General features: G+C 38.2%; 1 protein-coding gene across 1 annotated transcript in view; it reads left to right on the plus strand.

Moving 5' to 3' along the window:
• Positions 1-20,024, plus strand: part of LOC150089559 (peptidyl-prolyl cis-trans isomerase NIMA-interacting 1-like) — a 48,534-nt gene that overhangs the window by 22,530 nt on the left and 5,980 nt on the right. The window contains exon 2 of the mRNA XM_090368670.1: positions 2,667-2,879. Coding sequence (XP_090224796.1) covers positions 2,667-2,879 — 213 coding nt within the window. The remainder of the gene's footprint in view (positions 1-2,666; positions 2,880-20,024) is intronic.

A 20,024-nucleotide genomic window follows, 5' to 3' on the forward strand; every position in this document is an offset into this window, starting at 1 on the left:
ATCAGCAACAATATTCAATTGCTTTTAGCATTCAGACACTGATTTACTGGTATTAGAGAACCAAATATATGCCGTAAAAAATGCCCCACACCATTACATCGATAATTGGAATTAGTGGATCCACTTTACTCCAATATATCCAATTAAACTGAGGTTTTACTATAATTTGTTATACATTATCAAAAACCATTCTTGAATATATATTTGTCATAATATTGGCCTTGGGGTTTGCATTTACAATGACAAATTGTGTGTCATTCAAAAAGTCTCAACCAGAAATCAAGTTTATGATATTGACCAAAATTTGATGAGTTAATTTTTAAATATGAAATTAAGTTACTGATGAACTTGCACAAATGATTAGCTTACATTGTAAATCAGAATATTATATACACAAGAATGATAGTTGAATCAGTATGATGAATAAAAAAGTTTTTATTGTGTTGGATATGTGATCAAATCCATACATAACCATAATTTTTTAAACTATTAATTTCTTTTGACACAAAAATTGAACAAAGTGTTAATAAATGAGAGAGATTAATAAAAAAGCATGTCACTGAGAAGGGAATTTACTGAATATTAAACTGGATCCTTATTTTTGACCTTTATTAATATTTTTGTAAATTTTATTTTATTGATAGATATTTGAGAATGTATGCCTGTAAATGTTAGTTGTTAGTGCTATAGTTGAAAGTCCACGTGCGAGGCAGTCCTTTAAATCTGATCTGTCAGTATGCTGTTAAATAAATTTGTATTCTACTTTGGGTATATGCAGCCATTAAAACATCTTTAAAAACTAAAAAAGAAAAAACTTTTTAAAAAGGAAAGTGCAGCAAGAAATTTCTATCAGTACTAAAATTTGAAGCCCTCATAAATTGTTTTCTGCAGAATTTGCCAACAAGCAACTTAATGAAACCTTTTGCAACCAAAAGTCCTTCATTAAGCACAACCAACTGTACAACCAATAAGACGGGAAATCGGTAATATGGAAAGCATACTTTCCAATTCTGAAAATTGCTGTTAAGTTTATATGGCAAAAAAAAAAAAAAAAAAATTACAATTTAGATTTGTTTTGGCTAGGATATATTTAGATATATTTATTTTGATATATTATTATGATATATATATTTTGGCTATGATACATAAAAACGAAAAGCAAGAAATGGTACTCTGTGAAGTAAAAAGAGTAATCTTTTCTTTTTCTTAATGTAATATTGAAATAGCAGCTATTATAAACTCTTCCTGCTCCACAACTCTATTATTATAATTACAACATTTATTACAATTAATTAATTGCATTTATTACAAAAATTGCAACATTTATTATAATTACAACTCTATTATTTATTATAATATGTGAATATAATACCATGGATATTCATTTACAAAAGTTGAGGCATATGTAGTGGCTAACATGTAATAACAGGAAAGTACAACTTATTATCATGTAGTTAATGACTACATTCCTTTTAATATAAACACTCCTATCAATATAATCCCCCCCCCATACCTGTGATAACATGGAAATTCCATTTGCAGAGTGTTTTTTATCAATATCTGCAAGAGAAGTCTTTGTGATATGTAGAATGTCCTGTCGTTGTATTAGAATGAGACATAGGCTCAGGCTTATGAAGATTAATCGAAGTGGCAACCATTGAGAATCTCCTACACTGAAAAAACTCCAGTATGAACCAAACAGTGTGAAGGTGATGCTGATTGTTGCCTATAATTGTGAAGGTGACAATTCTTTCTATATTATTATTTATTCAATTTAAAGCTACAAACTTCCTCCTAAACAGCATAGAAGCCAGAAGGGAAGTTTCTTAAGACCTGCATTTCATGTAAGCTATTTAATTAATTCTACTTGTTTTTTTGACATCATTTATTTTAGATATTCAATTATTCTGTTTTTAACTGCAGCCCTTCACGCTTATGTTAGTATGTTTTCTGAAATCAGGCCTTTTGAATAAAGATATAGGTTTCAAGCTTGTTTATTTAGGCAATTTATTCCTTTCTTCCTCTGCATTTTGTCGAATTATTATTGAGATTCATTTTTGTGGGTTGCCTATTGCCATCCTGTTATTTTATCAAAATTTTCGATCCTTTTCTGTGCTGCCTACTACCTGCATATTTCTCAACATCTGTTTTTAGGATGTTGCAGGTAATATGTTTCTTTCTTAAGCTCAAGTCTTATATTAATTGTACTATGTTTCCAGCAAACATAATACATGTAATATGTTTACTAGAACATAGCATTTGTGCATTCCAGGCTCTTTTTTCTGCTGCATTTCTGATGAATATATTTTTCTGCTACTTTTCTTGGATTATTCTTTGGGGATCTGATTAGGTTATTTATATATGGTGTGTCAGTTATTCTGGTCATCAGCTTCACTAGGGTTAACGAGCGTCTTTGTGAAGTACTTTTTGCCAATGGGTCCGTAGGTTCCAACCTTTGTGGCCAGCATCTTTGAAAAAAGCCAGGATACCTTACTTGCCATAGAGTGGTCTCTTGCCACTATCAATAAAGACTGCTCTACAGATGGAATTTCATGGTTATTGCTGGTTTATTTTTAAAGATAGCATATTCAGAAATATAAATTGATTGGAAAGAAAGCGAGTTTTTCAAACTTAATGAGCACTTTTTTTTTTTAAATTTTTATCAGGTCAGCCTTATTATTTGGACATTTACACCAAAGAAAGCCAGTGGGAACGGCCCACAAAACCAGCTGAGCCAGTTTCTCCCACTGGTAGTTGTGGATTAGAGCAGGTGCGATGTAGTCATTTGCTGGTGAAGCATCGTGATTCTAGGCGGCCATCCTCATGGAGAGAAGAAAACATAACACGAACAAAAGAGGAAGCCTTGGAAATAATCAAAGGTAAAATTAAATACTGTATTTCAATCCTGATTAATATATTGACACCTTTGAAGCTTTATATTATTCATAATTGTACAAATAGTGTGGGAGGAGAATTCAAGTACAAAATTCTTCAGATTTAATGATTTGGATAGTGGTATATAACTGATATAGGGATGTTAAGGGGATTAAATGTCATAATGTGTTAAAATTTTAAAGATAATTCCTTATATGAGGTAATTATTTGGTGCAATAAATTTCTGATAAGAAATTTATTGCTCTTTCCCAAGCTTTTCAACTCTATCTAAAAGAGGGCAGTCAAGTTAAGTTAATTAATGACCATCACTTGCAAACATTCTCCACACTCAGTTACATAGATTTTCAGTTTCTGCTGCATGCCTTTTCTGTAGATATGTCCATGCACACTGTTCTTTTAAAATGGCAACTGTAATTCCCCTTCTCTGTTCCAAACCAATCTGAACAACGTTTCTCAACAAATCAACTTCCATTCACTGTTCAACAACTCCAGACTTAGTATTAGTAGTGGCAAATAATGCAAGAAAACAAGCTTATAAAGCATCAGCAAAAAAAAAAAAAAAAAAAAGAAACCTCTTCCCACATCACCTCTCCGTCCCCTTCAATAATTTGTCAAGTTCTTCCTTTACTTTATTCAAACTACCCACTTCCACATCTGTCCTTCCGCTATTTGAATTTATGTCCACTCACGTGTGTAGTCTAAGCAAGAGGAAGAATGTCATCAACATTGCACTTGTTCAATCCATTCAAAGCCTTAAACACATCAATCAGATTACCTTGCAGGTGCCTAGTGTCCAAACGTTGCAGTTTGCAGAACTGAAGCCTTTCTTGGGAAGACAACCCTTTTGTTCCCTTCACCAATCTCATTGCCCTTCTCTGCACCTGTTCCAGTAAATCTACATCCTTCCTTGTGCATGCTGTTAGGGGAAATGCTCCTCTGGTGGTTTCCCACATCTGTGCTCCTTCCTTATACAATGGGATAATCACCCCCTTATCCCTTCTGGCAATATACCTGTATGCACTGCAGTGTATACAGGTATCATTAACAAAACCTCATGAGTTTTCCTGGCAAACAGGCTGCATTTCAGTTCAGATAACTTCATATTTGACTGCACAGTTACCCCCAGATCTTTTTTTATTTTCTGCTACCATTATGAGTACTTTGTATTTGTGAATGATGAACTTCAATTGCCATTTCTCATCCCATAATTTTTCTAGATCCTGTTGCAGTAGCATACTCTCATTAACCACCCTGCCAGCCTTTGTATCATCTGCAAACTTGGACATTAAGCCTGATGCCTTCATCAATATCATTGATAAATATAGAAAACAACAAGGGGGTCCAACACCAAATGGGTCCCTCCATAGCCAGGTGGGCAGGAGCGGCAGTGCGTAGTACACGCTTCTTGATTAGACCGGGGTTCGAGCCTGTAACCACCAAATACGGAGGATGCGGAAAGGTCAGGGAATGACCACTGCATATCCCCGGAGCAATATGGCCTTAGTTGCTAATGCTCCTAAAAACCAAATAACATAACAAGCCTCTGACCATGATTGAATTGCATAATGCACTTGCACGAGTGAAAAACAGTGCTCCAGGTCCTGATGGAATTTATTACACCATGATCTGTCATTTAAGTGAAGAATCGTTAATTGTCCTCTTACAACTTTTAAGGGTACAAAAGGTGATATTGTTGTACACGTTGGCACTAATGATATTAAGAGTAGGAGACTGGTTGAATTACTTAACAAGTACAGGTCACTGTTGAAAAAAAGTCATGAATTAGGGTTGAATTTGAAAGTGTCTGCAATTCTGCCGAGACACGATAGGAGGGAGTTTATGATGAGAGCCTTGTCGATCAATTCGGCCCTGGAGAGATTGTACAAGCCTCAAGGGGTAGAATTTTTTTCAGCCTGGTCTGTGCTTGTTAACAGGAGAAACTGCTTCTACAGGGATGGGATACACTTAAATAGAAAGGGTGCAAGAATATTGGCTGATGCTATTGAGGCAGTGCTAGGTGGGTCGGAAAATTGCTAGCTTGGGGGGGATACAAGGACTAATAGATTAACAGTAGCCACTGGCAGAGGTGAAAGTGATTTTTGCATGCTTCTGTTGGAATGAGCAGCAGCCTGGAAAACAAGATGCAGGATATTTCAGAGACTGCTGGGAGTCATTGTGGTACAAGTAAACACATAGGTTGTGTTAGGGTAGCTAAGAATAGGAACAGATGCATTTATACTTGCGTGTACACCAATGCTAGGAGTTTGGTAAATAAATCTGATGAATTTGAGGTATTGCTCAAAACATCAAAAGCAGATATTGTTGGGATATCAGAGACGTGGTGTCACACAGATATATAAGGAATGCAGAACTGGAATTTGGGGAGTACAATGTGTACAGAAAGGATGGACAGGATAGGAAGGGAGGAGGGTTATGATATTAGTTGAGAAACACATAAAATCCAAGGAATTGAAGCCAGTCGACATCGCTGGACAGTGCAGCATTGAGTCAGTTTGGTATGACATAAGCATTGGGAAATCAAAATTGAGAGTAGGAGTGTGTTATAGGCCTAATGACTCTGATGAGTATAATAAGAAACTGTACAGGGAAATAGAGTGGGCCAGTAAATCAGAGAGTCTTATAATGGGGGATTTTAATTTCCCGGATATTGACTGGAATTTGTGGGTTGGTCGCTCACACGCTAGCAAGGCTTTTGTGGATTTATTGGATGATTGTTTTCTACATCAGCATGTTTGGGAGGCAACTAGAGGGAGTAATACTCTTTATCTGATTATCAGTAGTGATTCTTCATGCATTAAGAATCTGCACATAAAGGAACCACTAGGTGGCAGTGATCACAGTGTGCTGAAGTGGGATTTACTCAAAGAGGTAACTGCCATCAGGAGTAAAGGGAAGAGTTTTTCTGAGACAGTATTTAAATTCTATACAGTGGGAATTGATAATGTTACCAACAGCAAATTCAGAATGTGAGGCATTCAAAGAATTTATCTTGGAAGCTACTAGGCTTTACATACCAACTAAGAAATATTGTTCAAGGTTTCGGCCTAAATGGATGTCAGATGAACTAATGAGACATATGGCAGAGAAGAAAAATGCATGGGATACATATAAATTAATGGATGACATGGAGCCTATGATAGATATAAGTTGATCTGTAACCAAGTCACAAAGGAGATTAGGCAGGCAAAGGCAGATTATGAGAAATCTTTGGCAAAGGATGCAAAGAAAAACAGCAAACAGTTCTTTACCTGTGTAAACTCTAGAAGGAAAGGGATGAATCAGATTGGTCCACTGGATATTGATGGTTCAACTGTTGATGATCCTGCTCAGGTGGCTAACAAACTAAATGAGTATTTTACATCTACATTCACACATGAGGAGTTATTCATGAGGGGAATGCCAGAGGTGAATTAAACTCTGGCAGTGAGCTAGATGATTTTGAAATAACTGAGAGGAAAGTGGAGAAGAAATTGTTGAAGATAAACATAAAAAAGGCACCCGGGGTGGATGGGATCTATCCAGTTATATTAAAGGAGGCAGCAAAGGAAGTAAGCAAACCCTTAGCCATTATTATGAGAGCTTCCTTGGACTCAGGGAAGGTACCTATGGACTTATCATCATCATCATCACCATCAGCCATTTTCAATCCACTGCAGGATGAAGGCCTCTCCAACGACTTTCCAGTTCCTTCTGTTTTATGCAGTGGCCATCCATTTACTACCCACAAACACATGAATTTCATCTATCCATCTCCGCCTTTGTGTTCCAGGTTTTCTTCTAGCTCCTCTTTGGTACCATTCTGTTATTTTTTTAGTCCGTCATCATGTCTTCGAGCTGTGTCCTGCCCAACACCATTTTAGTTCTTTAGTTTTGATAAGAATGTCCTTTACTTGAGTTTTCTGCCTAATCCATGTGTTTCTCTTCTTATCTAACTGTCTGATTCCCAATATGATTCATTCCATTCTTCGCTGTGTAGTTCCCAGCTTCTCTTCCATTCTTTTGGTGAATGCCCAAGTTTCTCTTCCGTAAGTCATGGTGGGGAGTATACATTGGTTCATTATTTTACGTTTCAGACAAACTGGGATATTGCTCCTCACTATGTGACTATATTTCCTGAATGCTATCCATCCAAAATTTATTGTTCTCTTGACTTCCAGCCATTTATCATTATAACAGCTAATAACTTGTCCCAGATAAGTATATGACTCCACCTTTTCAATTACTGCTCCTTCAATCATTATGTCCCTTTCTGTGGCATACTTGTTCATCATTACTTTTGTTTTAGCCATATTCATCTTTAGTCCAAAATCCTTACTAACTCTGCATAACTGATTAAGATTTTCCTCTAATTCTTTGGGATCATGGCTTATGACCACAATGTCATCTGCAAATCGTAAATGGTTTAGTTACTCTCCATTCACATTGACTACTTTCTGCGACCAGTCTAATCTTTTGAAAGCTTCCTCAAGGGCAGTAGTAAACAACTTTGGAGATATTGTTTCCTTGTCGAACTCGTTTCTCAATTTTAAATTTGCTACTGTCTTTGTCTAGTTTAATAAAGGAGGTAGCGTTCTCATATATTTTCTTCAAATTCATAATATATGGGGTATCTATGTCATGTGTATCCAATGCACGAAACATTGCCTTATGCTGTATGGAGTCAAATGCCTTTTCATAATCGACAAATGCCAGGCATAATGGTGTTTTATATTCATTTGCTTTCTCCATTAGCTGTGATATTACATGAAGGTGATCCATAGTTGAGAATCCTGTCCTAAAGCCAGCTTGCTCTTTCGGTTGATTCTCATCAAGTATTCTTTCTAATCTGTTAGTAATGACCCTTGTGAACAATTGTAGATGTTGGGATAACAAGCTAATTGGTCTATAATTTCCAATTTCTGATTTATCTCCTTATGCAGCAAAACTATGATTGCATTATTCCACTCCTTAGGCGTCACACCTTTTCTAATGCATTTTGTGAAGAGTCTTGCCAGTTTTTGTATCATGTCTCGTTCTTCCCAATTTTAAAAACTCTACAGTAACTTCATCTTCCCCTGGGGCTTTCTGATTCTTCATTTTCTTCGATGCATGTTCTACCTCATCAGGAAGAATATTGAGTATGTCATACGTGTTACTAATTTGCGATCCATCTTCCCCGCTGCTGACATCATTCCCTCACTCCTTGTATAATTCTCTATAGTAGCCTTCTGCTATTTGAATCATGCCTTCTCTGCTATGTATAAGTACATCATCGCTATTCTCCAGTTTCAGTATCATTTGTCTTTCTGTATTACTGCTCAAGGCTGCTGATTTAAGTCCTTTGTTTTCTCATAATGCTTGTTCTACTTTTTTTGTGTTAAATCTTCTTATGTCCTATATGAGTCTCTTTCTAATTGCTTTGCATAACTCAGTATACTCAATTTTCTCCTTGTCAGTGTTTATCTTTCTCTTCATTTGTCGTCTTTGGTTCATCATGAGAAGTGTTTCATGACAAATGTTTCCTTCTTTGGATTTCTTTTTACCTATAGGTTTCTTGGGCTTTATCACTTTTAGAATATTGTAATATTCCTCGTCAATATCTTGATCCTGAGTGGTCTGCAGAAGCTCAAACTTGTTCTTAAGTTCTAGTACATACTGCTTTTTCTCCTCTTCTGTTATCTCAAAGACCTTTGTATTATTTTCTCGAGTCAGTTTTTTTTCATTTCTTTTCTTACATCTATGTGAAGTGTGCATCTTCCCATTCTGTGATCACTTCCAACATTTACCTTGTTCAGGACAGTAACATCATTCACGATATATCTTCTGTTAGAGAGGATGAAATCGATTTCATTAGTTGTTAATCCATTTGGACTCTTCCATGTCCACTTCCTGCTCACCCTTTTTTTGAAAAAAGTGTTCAATACTGGCAATCCTTGAGATTCTGCAAATTCCACAAGTCTTTCATCTCTTTCATTTCTTTCACCAATTCCAAAATTTCCTATAGTTCCCCTTTCTGCACTGTTTTGTCTCATTGAAGTCTCCATAATGACAGTGTAGTGGGTTTTCTGCTCATCTAGAAGACTCTCAATTTCGGTGTACATTTACCTCTTCATCATCATGGCTCGATGTTGGTGCATAAATCATTATAACCTTTACCTTGTACCTCTTAGAAATCCTGGGTATTAGTCTTGACACCCTTGGTGATGTACGTTTGAATTCCAAAATGTTGTTTTTTATATCTTTACGGACCAGAAAGCCAACTCCACCTTCGCTCCTTTCACTGTTTCCATTGGTGTACAGCAAATTTCCACTTGATAAACTTATAAGTGATTCATTTCTTCTTCTTCTTGTTTCAGCCAAACCGATGATATTCCAATACACATTTTCTAATTCCTTTTCCAGCTCTAATATCCTGTCTTCACCGATGAGCGATCTTACGTTGTAACAGGCCAAGTTCAGTTTCTGTGTATGGCAGCCTGGTCGTACCCAGAGATTCTTAGCACCCTCTGCTTCCACTTCAATCCTCTTGTTGCCATAAGAGGGGGACTGAGGGCCATTTTTTTCGTCATGCTGTCATGTGCTAGAGGGTTTCGTCTTTTCCTCTTCATGCTGACCAGGCATCTTTAAGAAAACCACTCTACACGTTTGTTGCCACCTAAGTGATGTAACAGGGCTTACCATCAGGAAGGTGTGCATGAGTGGATTTTAGGGAGGCAGGCCAACCGGTCTTCTCCTAAATCTTCTGTAATAGAAAGATATTGGATCCATCAGTGTTTTAGACTGAGTGCCTGATAACACACAGAATACCTGTTACCCTCTAAGCCCCTTACACAGAATACCTGTTCCCCTATTTAGCCATAATTATGAGAGCTTCCTTGAACTCAGGAGAGATACCCATGGACTGGAGATGTAAATGTGGTCCCAATTCACAAAGGAGGATCAAAGTGCAACACAAGTAATTATAGACCTGTTAATTTAACTTCTGTTTCAGGAAAATTAATGGAGGCACCGGTTAAAGAAGCACTGCAGGATCATCTAGACAAGACTTCAGTTATAGTTCGGACACAGCATGGTTTTGTTAAGGGAAAGTCTTGCCTGACCAATTTGATTGGATACTATGATGTGGTCACAAAGGAACTGGAAGCAGGGAATAACTTTGATATCATATATTTGGATCTTAGAAAGGCTTTTGATACTGTTGCAAATGGAAGACTGCTGCACAAATTGGAGCAGTGTGGCATTGGAGGCAAATGCTGCTATGGATAAAGGGATGGTTGAGTGGGAGAAGACAGAGAGTGGTAATCAATGGACACTGCTCATCATGGACTAATGTTATTAGTGGAGTCCCTCAGGGTTCAGTGTTGGGTCCATTGTTGTTTTCTGTATTTATAAATGATATTGATGATGGTATATCAAGCTTAATGTCCAAGTTTGTAGACGATACGAAGGTTGGCAGGGTTGTTAAGGACACTAATGACAGTAAGCTGCTGCAACAGGATCTAGAAAAGTTGAGCAGATTGTCTGAGAGGGGGCAAATGAAGTTTAATATTGACAAATGTAAAGTACTACATATGGGAAGCAGTAACCCCAGAGTAACGTATCAACTCCGTGGTACTACGCTGACAGTGGTAGGGAATGAAAAGGACCTGGGGGTAATTGTGCAGGCAGATATGAAGTTTTCTGAGCAGTGCAGATGGTCTGCAAGAGTAGCTCATGGTGTCTTGTCAATGATATACAGGAATTTTTCTAGCATGGATAAGAAGGTGATTATCCCCTTGTAAAAGCAATGGTCAGGCCACACCTTGAGTACTGTATACAGGTCTGGAGGCCTCATTTAAAGAAGGATGTAGAGCTGTTGGAACGAGTATAGAGAAGGGCAACAAGGTTAGTGAATGGAACAAAGGGTTGCTCTTACGAAGAAAGGCTTAAGTTTTGCAAATTACAGTGTCTGAGGACTAGGCATCTGTGAGGTGGTAGTAGTAGTAATAGTAGTAGTAGTGGCATGTGATGCAAGAAAGCAAATGTAGTTTGGACTGATTAATAACTGCTTTACAATTGTTGCTAGCTTTGGTTTAGGCAGAAAATGTAACTGAAGAATTGGAAACAAGCCAATTACGATATGCAACGTTCTTCTCTTGGGCAGCCTTAGCACATTTATTGGAAAACTGAGGTTTAGATAAAGTCGAGATTTTAAAGTGGAGTGTGGAATAAAGGATTCCATTCCTACAAGAATAATTTCGCTGACACGATCTGAGCAAACGTTGACGTCAGAAGTTTTTAAACAGTAATCCAACCAAGTTAAAGAAGAAAAGAAATCTTGCAGGTCATCCCATTTTGCATTAAATTATAAGGTGATACATATAAATTAGTTTAATCAAGTCATAAAAGAGGTTAGGCAAGCTAAGGCAGATTATGAGAAGTCTCTAGCAAAGAACAGCAGCTAAGCATAGAAATCTTTGGAAGGGATAGGCATTTTCTGGTAGTAGTAGTAGTGGCAGTGGCATTTGATGCAAGAAAGCAAGTGTATGAGCTTATGTAGCATCAGCCAAAAAAAAAAACAAAAAATCACACCATTCCCTCCAAATGCCTGTCCAGTTCCTCCTTAAATTTATTCAGCCTATCAACTTCCACAACGACAGATGGAAGTTTGTTCCAGCAGTTAACCACCCGCTGGCTAAAGGCAAATTTCCGTACATCTAATCTACATCTGTCTTTTCTTAATTTGAATTTATGCCCCCTTAGGTTCGTAATCTGAACAAGTGGAAGGATCCCATCAGAATTCAGCATGCTCAACCCATTCAAGGCCTTATACACCTCAATCAGATCACCGCGCAGGTGCCTTGTCTCCAGCCACTGCAATTTGCAGAACTTAAGCCTCTCTTGGTAAGAGGATCCCTTCATTCCCCTCACCAATCTTGTTGCCCTTCTCTGTACACGCTCAAGTAAATCTACATCCTTCCTAAAATGAGGCCTCCAGACCTGTACGCAGTACTCAAGGCGTGGCCTGACCATTGCCTTATACAGAGGGATAATCACCTCCTTTTCCCTGCTAGCAAAATTCCTATATATCATTGACAAAACCCCATGACCTGCCCTGGCAGCCTGTCTACATTGCTCAGAGAACTTCATATCTGACTGCACAATTACTCCCAGGTCTTTTTCATTTTCTACCACCTTAAGTGTAGTACCACACAGTTGGTACGTTTCTCTGGGGTTACTTCTACCCATATGCAGTACTTTGCATTTGTCAAGGTTAAACTTCAGTTGCCACTTCTTAGCCCATCTGCCCAAATTATCTAGATCCTGTTGCAGTAGCACACTGCCATTACTATCATTAACAACCCTGCCAACCTTTGTATCATCTGCAAACTTCGACATTAAGCCTGATATACCTTCATCAATATCATTGATAAATATACAAAACAACAGTGCACCTAACACCGAACCCTGTGGGACTCCACTAATAACATTAGTCCAAGAAGAGCAGCACCCATTGTTTACTACCCTCTGTCTTCTCCCACTTAACCATCCTTTTATCCATTGTAGCAACTTCCCTTAATACCATTCTGCTGCAATTTGTACAATAGTCTTCCATGCACAACAGTGTCAAAAGCTTTCCTGAAATCCAAATATATGATATCAAAATTATTTTTTACATCCAGTTCCTTTGTAACCACATCATAATATCCTATCAAATTTGTCAGACAAGACTTTCCCTTAACAAACGCATGCTGTGTGTTAATTATTGCTGCAGTCTTGTCTAGATGATCCTGCAATGCATATTTAACCAGCGACTCCATTATTATACCCGGAACAGAAGTTAAACTAACTGGTCTGTAATTACTCGTGTCACCCTTCGATCCCCCCTTTGTGAATTGGGGATACATTTGCACATCTCCAGTCCGTGGGAACCTCCCCTGAGTCCAAGGTTGCTCTCATAATTATGGCTAAGGGTTTTCTTAGTTGCTTTGCCGCCTCCTTTAATATAACTGGATAGATCCCATCCACCCCAGGTGCTTTTCTTACGTTTAACTTCAACAATTTCTCTTCCACTTTGCTCTCAGTTATTACAAGATCATTAAGCACCCTGCTACCATTTGATAACCTTCTGCCATTTTCAAACCTTAATAACTCCTCATGTGTGAATGTAGATGCAAAATACTCATTCAGTTTGTTTGCTATCTGGGCAGGATCATCAACAGTCGAACCATCGATGTCAAGTGGACCGATCAGATTCATCCCCTTCCTTTTAGAGTTTATATAAGTAAAGAAATCCTTGCTGTTTTTCTTAGCATCTTTTGCCAAGGATTTCTTGTAATCTGCCTTCACCTGCCGAACCTCCTTTGTGACCTTGATTACAGATTAACTTATATCTGCCATAGGCTTCTGAGTCGCTTGATAATTTATATGCATCCCATGCATTTTTCTTCTCTGTTACGAGTCTCATTAGTTCATTTGACAACCATTTAGGCCTAAACCTTGATGATCTGATTGAGGTGTATAAAGCCTTGAATGGTTTGAGCATGCTCAATGCTGATGGAATTTTTCCTCTTCCTAAGAATAATCACTTGAGAGGGCATAAATTCAAATTGAGGAAAGACAGTTGTAGTATAGATGTGCGGAAGTTTGCCTTTAGCCAGTGGGTAGTTGGTTGGTGGAACAGACTTCTATCCTTTGTTGTAGAAGTTGATAGCCTAAATAAATGTAAGGCTGAGCTGGACAGGTATTTAGAACGAACGGAGGGGTGAAATGGGAGCGGGTTTTTCTTTTCTTTCTTTTTTTTGCCTGATGCTTCATAAGCTTGCTTTCTTGCATCATATGCCTCTACTAATGCTAACTGTATAACAGAATTTTCTTAGAGGAGTATTACCCTACTAGCTTGTGCCATTCTTATGTGCTAGCCGTCTTGAAACCAGGGAAAGATCACAACTCTCAAAAATTACCATCCTATTTCTCTAACCAGTTGTCTGGGAAAAACATTGGAAAAAATAGCTAACGCTAGACTGACATGATTTTTTGAGACTCAAAACATTCTGAGTCCAAGTCAGTATGGTTTCTGGAGAAAAAGATGTACACTTGATCTCATTATCAAAGCAGGCCGAAACAAATATCCAGAATGCTTTCCTGAGAAATGAACACTTAGTCATATGTGTTGACATCGAAAAAGCCTTTGATACAACTTGGTGATATGGGATTCTTCAGGACTTGCGTAAATCTGGACTTTGGGGTCATCTCCAAAAATTTATTAAGAACGTTTTAGGCAACAGATCCTTTCAGGTCCTATTCCATTCTTTATTATCTCCAGCATATGTACAAGAAGAGGGAGTTCCCCAAGGATCAGTGTTGAGTGCCACACTCTTTGCCATTAGGATTGATTCTATTACCAAGTGCATACCTAACATAGTCAATGCATACTTGTACGCTGACGATCTTGCCATGTCATGTAATTCTCAAAATATGAGACTTATTGAAAGACAACTACAAGCCCAATTAACAAAATAGTCTCTTGGGCAAAAAATTATGGATATTGGCTTTCTAAACCAAAAACGACTGCCGTGCACTTCTGTCGCAAATGTTTTTTACATCCTGATCCAGACCTTCAGTTGGATTCTTATTGTATTACTTTCAACCTAGTATTAGATTTCTTGGTTTCATACTTGATAAAAAATTAAACTTCCTAGAACATATTCATACAAGTTGTTTTAGAAAACTAAATCTTCTCAGAATAATTTCTTCTATATCATGGGGTGCAGATCGTTACGTGTTGTTACATGTATATTGCTCACTGATCAGATCCCTGTTAGACTATGGGTCTCCTGCATATAACTCGGCCAGGCCAAGTGTATTGAAATTGCACCATCCTGTACATCATAGTGCACTAAGGGTTGCACATCACCAATCTTAAGCCTCTATACCAAAGCCTGTGAACCACTGTTACACCTTAGGCAAGAAATTCTGCTACTAAATTATGCAGCCAAAATCAGCATTCTCCCACATCATCCCATGTGGCAATGCCTCTTCATGCTAAAATGGAGAAATCCAGCAAAATTCCTATATATCATTGACAAAACTCCATGACCTGCTCTGGCAGCCCATCTTCACTGCTCAGAGAACTTCATATCTGACTGCACAATTACCCCCAGGTCTTTTTCATTCCCCACCTCCCCGAGTGTAGTACCACACAGTATGTTTCTCTTGGGATACTGCTACCTATGTGCAGTACTTTATACATTTGTCAATATTAAACTTCAGTTGCTACTTCTCAGCCCATCTACCTAACTTTTCTAGATCCTGTTGCCATAGCATACTGTCTTTACTATCATTAACATACTTGTTAATGATAGTAAAGACAACCTTTGTATCACCTACCAACCTTTGTATCATCTGCAAACTTGGCAGCATCTTTCCCTTAATGCCACATTGTTCCAATTTGTTTAGCAGTATTAGTTTTTGCATTCAGTTCCTTTGTTAATGCATCATAGTATCCATTCAGATTGGTCAGACAAGATCACCCCTTAACAAATTCAGGCTGTGACTGCAGTATAATGCATTCCTGTCTAAATGGTCCTGCATTAAAGAACTAACTTTTACTCATCTTCTACTCGTGCATGAAATACACGTGAAGCTTCATGTGTATTTCAAGAAGTATATTCTGTCACGTATGGTTTTTGCATTTTGCCTTCAACCAATATATAGTGCCACAGTACTCTTTACCATTCATATTTAGACACCTCCATAGCCAGGTGATCAGGAGCAGCAGTGCTTAGCACACGCTTCTTGATTAGACCAGGGTTCGAGCCCGTGACCACCAAATACGGAGGATGCAGAAAGGTCGGGGAGTGACCATCGCATATTCTCAGAGCAATATGACTTTAGTTGCTAATACTCCTAAAAACCAAATAACAACAAATAACAACCATTCATATTTGTGCTTATCAAAAATAATAAAAATAAAATCTCTTGAAAAACATATTGGGAACATTAGCTTACAATACATGAATGGTTCATGAAATTTTTGTTTCACATGTTGGAAACCACATCCTTGTTTGTCCAGTGCTTTTACAAGTTTTTCATTAAGCCTAATTTGGTAATTAAAGAAGAGCAAGAAACATTTTTCTTATAAATCAGTGGCAAATGCTCTTCTGTTCAGAAATATATATGTTGTTCAAGATGACCAATTCTTGACAATATAATGTGAATTCTCCCTTTCTTTCCTTCTTATTATTTCAAGAAATGGCTAAATTTGGTGAAACAAAGTTGCAAATTCAGTAAAAGTGCAACCACTTTCAGATCACAGCAAGTTTTCCAGTTATGAATTGGTGTAATTAATTTCTTTGAGATGGAATTCTCTATTTTTATAAGTTTCTTTCAAAAGGGTAGTATGCCCAATTTGTATTTCCTTCCATCATTTTACAACAGCATGCACTTACACCATATGGGATTTACACCCAACAGCATGGACTTACACCCATAAATTCAAATCCAGCAAAGCAAACAGGAGCTTGTGAATTTTATGCACAATTCAGTTTTTTTTTTGGGGGGGGGGGGGGAAGTGGATAAGAAATAATTTAAAACATTCTTACTTCTAACATTATATTATATAAGATGAAAAAACATTATTAGATACAATTCTTTTTATCCAAAAAAAACTTCCTAAATGTCTTACCAGCCATATCTCAGAATAACAAAATGGACAATCAACACAGAAATAGACATTTCTTGACAAACATGATGTTGTTAAGAATTTTTTGTCTATACTTTTGCAATTAAAATATAATTAATGATGCAGATCAGAATACTGATTGGAGGAATTATGAAATTCAGACAGATATAATTCTAATAGATATTTAAACATATAAGTTTTACTGTTCTTGGTGTACAGTATATACCAGGTTTCCTGCTAATTGGTTAACTTACATTTTGACAAGCCTCCATTCAGAGTTATGCTTGTGATCATTAAGCCATCAATATCACAGTAAGTAATATCTCCTAACATAGAGAAAAAACTGCTTTAAATTCTTTTGGCAGCTGCAATATCCAGATAATGGTTGTGTGTTATGCAAGTAAGTTTCATCCTTATAATCTGTAACCGAATAGTTCTGGTTCACTCTTAGAAATATTCATTTCTTGAATTAAGTCATTTTAGTTTCACTTGAATAATCAAATGAGGTTGCCTCTCTTGGATTGATAATATTCTCCATGCTTGTTGGACACTTCAGTTTGTTCTTCTTCTTTCTTCTTCAAAAGATGACATTTTCATCTCAAGTCAGTGTTTGAAGCATAGGAATTGGTATGTTGTTAGAATGAGTTTCTGGCCACATTGCAAAAGGAAAATTGGGGTATTGAATCTTACTTTTAGAAGAAACCAGTGATCTTAGTTAAACAAAAGTAGCAATCCACAAAATGTTATTTTTTTTGGTTCCTGCCATATCATTCACACTGCAAATGGCATGTGTTTAATTTTTCTATTCACCCATCCTCAAAGTATTACTGCACAACAGTTATGTGTGGTCTAACTTTATCTCGATCGCTTATTTTTCAGCCAAAATGGAGTTATTCCCACCATACAACTGAAGTATAGCAAAGTATTTTGAGAGACATAAATATTGTATTGAAAGCACTGATTCTGCTGTGAAAGTTTCATGTATTTTGGCCAATTCTGAATGTAACTCTTCCTTTAGAATATTATTCCCTTTAGGTTTTAAACTACGAATCACTTTCTTTCGTTTCTTTTTTGCATATATTCAGTTGATAGTAGAGTCAGTCCTTGTATAACATAGCAGTTGTCTTCCTAGAAACCCTTGTGCAATGCAAAATCGTGCAATATAAATAACAGGCCTTATGGGGAAAATTGGGTTAGGTGCTGACCACCCAAGATTGAACACACATTTGTAACTAAAACATTACCAAACACAATAAATAATCATAATAAAATACATAAGTATTTTATTACGATTTTTACGTAATAAAATATTGCTAATGCTTTTGCTTTTATCATAAGCAAACTTTTTCCTGATCTCTTCTTTGTTTGATCTTCTATCCAAACAGATAACAGACGTTCCATCTCTTCCAGTTCTTTGTGTCTTGGTCTGTCTTTTGTTACACTTAACGAAATAGTGGACATAGTGTTTTTTGTTATGCGGTTCCCGTGGTTTCCCACAAATCCGCGTTAAATACTCTGTTAACATAGCAAAGCCAGTCAGTGGGGGTTATGTGTGAGTAGTGTGTTGTTTGTGTTGTTTGACTGGCCTCTTCGTTACTGGGAGGTGCGATCACCAGGAAGGAGCCTCCCAGCATCCGTCCACTGGCACGAGGAGCCGGACCAGGGAGTAAAAGACATCTGACGGGTCGTCCACACTCTTGCAGGAGCGAGAGTGGGGAAGGCCAAGGAAAGAGCAGAGAAGAGACAGGAAAGTGGAAGGCAGACAAGATAGCGAGGATGACAGAGCGTAGGCATCCTCCCAGGCGAAACGGAGCAGGAAGAGTGCTAGGTGCAGTTGTGGGAGTCCTGAAGAAAGACTGTGGGTAGGAAGAAGAGAATAGGTAAAGTTCAAATTAAACAGTCCAGGATCGTCACAATGGAGAATCACGGAGCGGCGTCGACAGGGCTGTCCGCCATTTGCAGTTTCATGTCTGGAAGTTTCTGGTGCTGGGTATCAGTTGCTGTCTAGAGGAGGTTATCCAGGAGTAGTGTTCGGGAGTTGCAGGTGATGCCAGCGACGACGAAAGACCTCGTTGGCATAACTGGTCAGTGCACGGAAGGCATCATTAGATTCCGATAACTTGGTTTCTGGCCGAAGTGATGTAGTGTGGAGGTCTAGGAGTAGTTGGTTTCTTAGATCTAAGTATACGTTGCATGAGTGCATCATGTGATCCCAGTCTTCAGGTTCTCCGCAGGTACAGAGGGCATCCTCGACTAGGCCGAACTCTAGAAGACGTCTCTTGAAGGACCCGTGGCCAGTTAATAGGAAGGAAGCATAGACGTTAGGGAAGAACCAAGTGGAACGTTGCTTGTTGATGTAGGTTACCACAGGAAGGAAAAGTTTAGTAGTTGCACCAGTTGTGGAGTTATTCCAGCGGGTTTGCCATAAGTTTATGAATTGTAGCCACACACGTTTATGTTCCTGTTTGATGTCGGTATCGGTACGGGTTTGAATAGTGAGGAATTCAGCTTCCTTATTCTTCTTGATGGCATGAGAAAGTCCGATAAAAGCGACGTGGAGGTCCAAAGGGAGGCGGCCTGTTAGTAGCTGTAGGGCGGCAGTTGATGTCGTTCTACATGCGCGGATCATTTGTAGTAGCATAAGTCGTTGAATTTGCTGAATTTTACGTTGAGCATGCACTAAAGTCATTCGGTGGTACCATACTGCAGCTCCATATGTAACAATTGGTATAAATACTGCTGAGTATAAAAGGCGTTGAGTTGGTCCTTTAAGACCCCAGTCCTTGCGGGTAAAGCGTGCTAACATAGTGATGTAATTTTTTATCTTTTCTTTGATAGCCTGGATATGAGGAATGAAAGTTCTCCTGTCGTCCAAAATTACTCCTAGGTACTTCACCGATCGGTAGTTTTTCAGTGGGCGGCCATTAAAACGTATGGTAGGAGGTCTGGAGAAGTCCAATTTGCCTTTTAATAGGAGGATTTTGCTCTTCTCAGTGGAGACTGAGAGTTTATTTTCCGTGGCCCATACGGACAGAGCAGCGAGAACAACCGTAGCCTGGGTTTCTATGGTGGCGCGGGTGGGGCCCTCAATGATAATAACCATGTCGTCGGCATAAGAAAGCTGAGTAGTGTGTGGGTAGTCCCTCAGGAGCCAGTCGTCAAGTATATTCCAGACAGCTGGCCCCAGGATGGAGCCCTGGGGACAGCCTCGGGTTAGATGTCAGGTGATGCAGTGATATTTTGTTTTGATGCTGACCTTGCGGTTAGAGAAGTAGCTTTTGAGGCAGTGGTAGAAATTCCAAGTGCAGTTAGAGACTCTGGCCCTCTGAAGAACGCCCGGCCACCACACTGTGTCAAAAGCTCCTTTGAAGTCAATGAAGATTGCCAGTACATAAGTTGCATCCGACTGTTCTGCAACTTTGAGGGTTTTGGATAGAGCATCAATTGTGGAGCACCCTTGTTTGAA

The sequence above is a fragment of the Mastigoproctus giganteus genome, chromosome 2 (assembly GCF_048544385.1).
Source record: "Mastigoproctus giganteus isolate SK-2022 chromosome 2, ASM4854438v1, whole genome shotgun sequence".
Lineage (NCBI taxonomy): Eukaryota > Metazoa > Arthropoda > Arachnida > Uropygi > Thelyphonidae > Mastigoproctus > Mastigoproctus giganteus.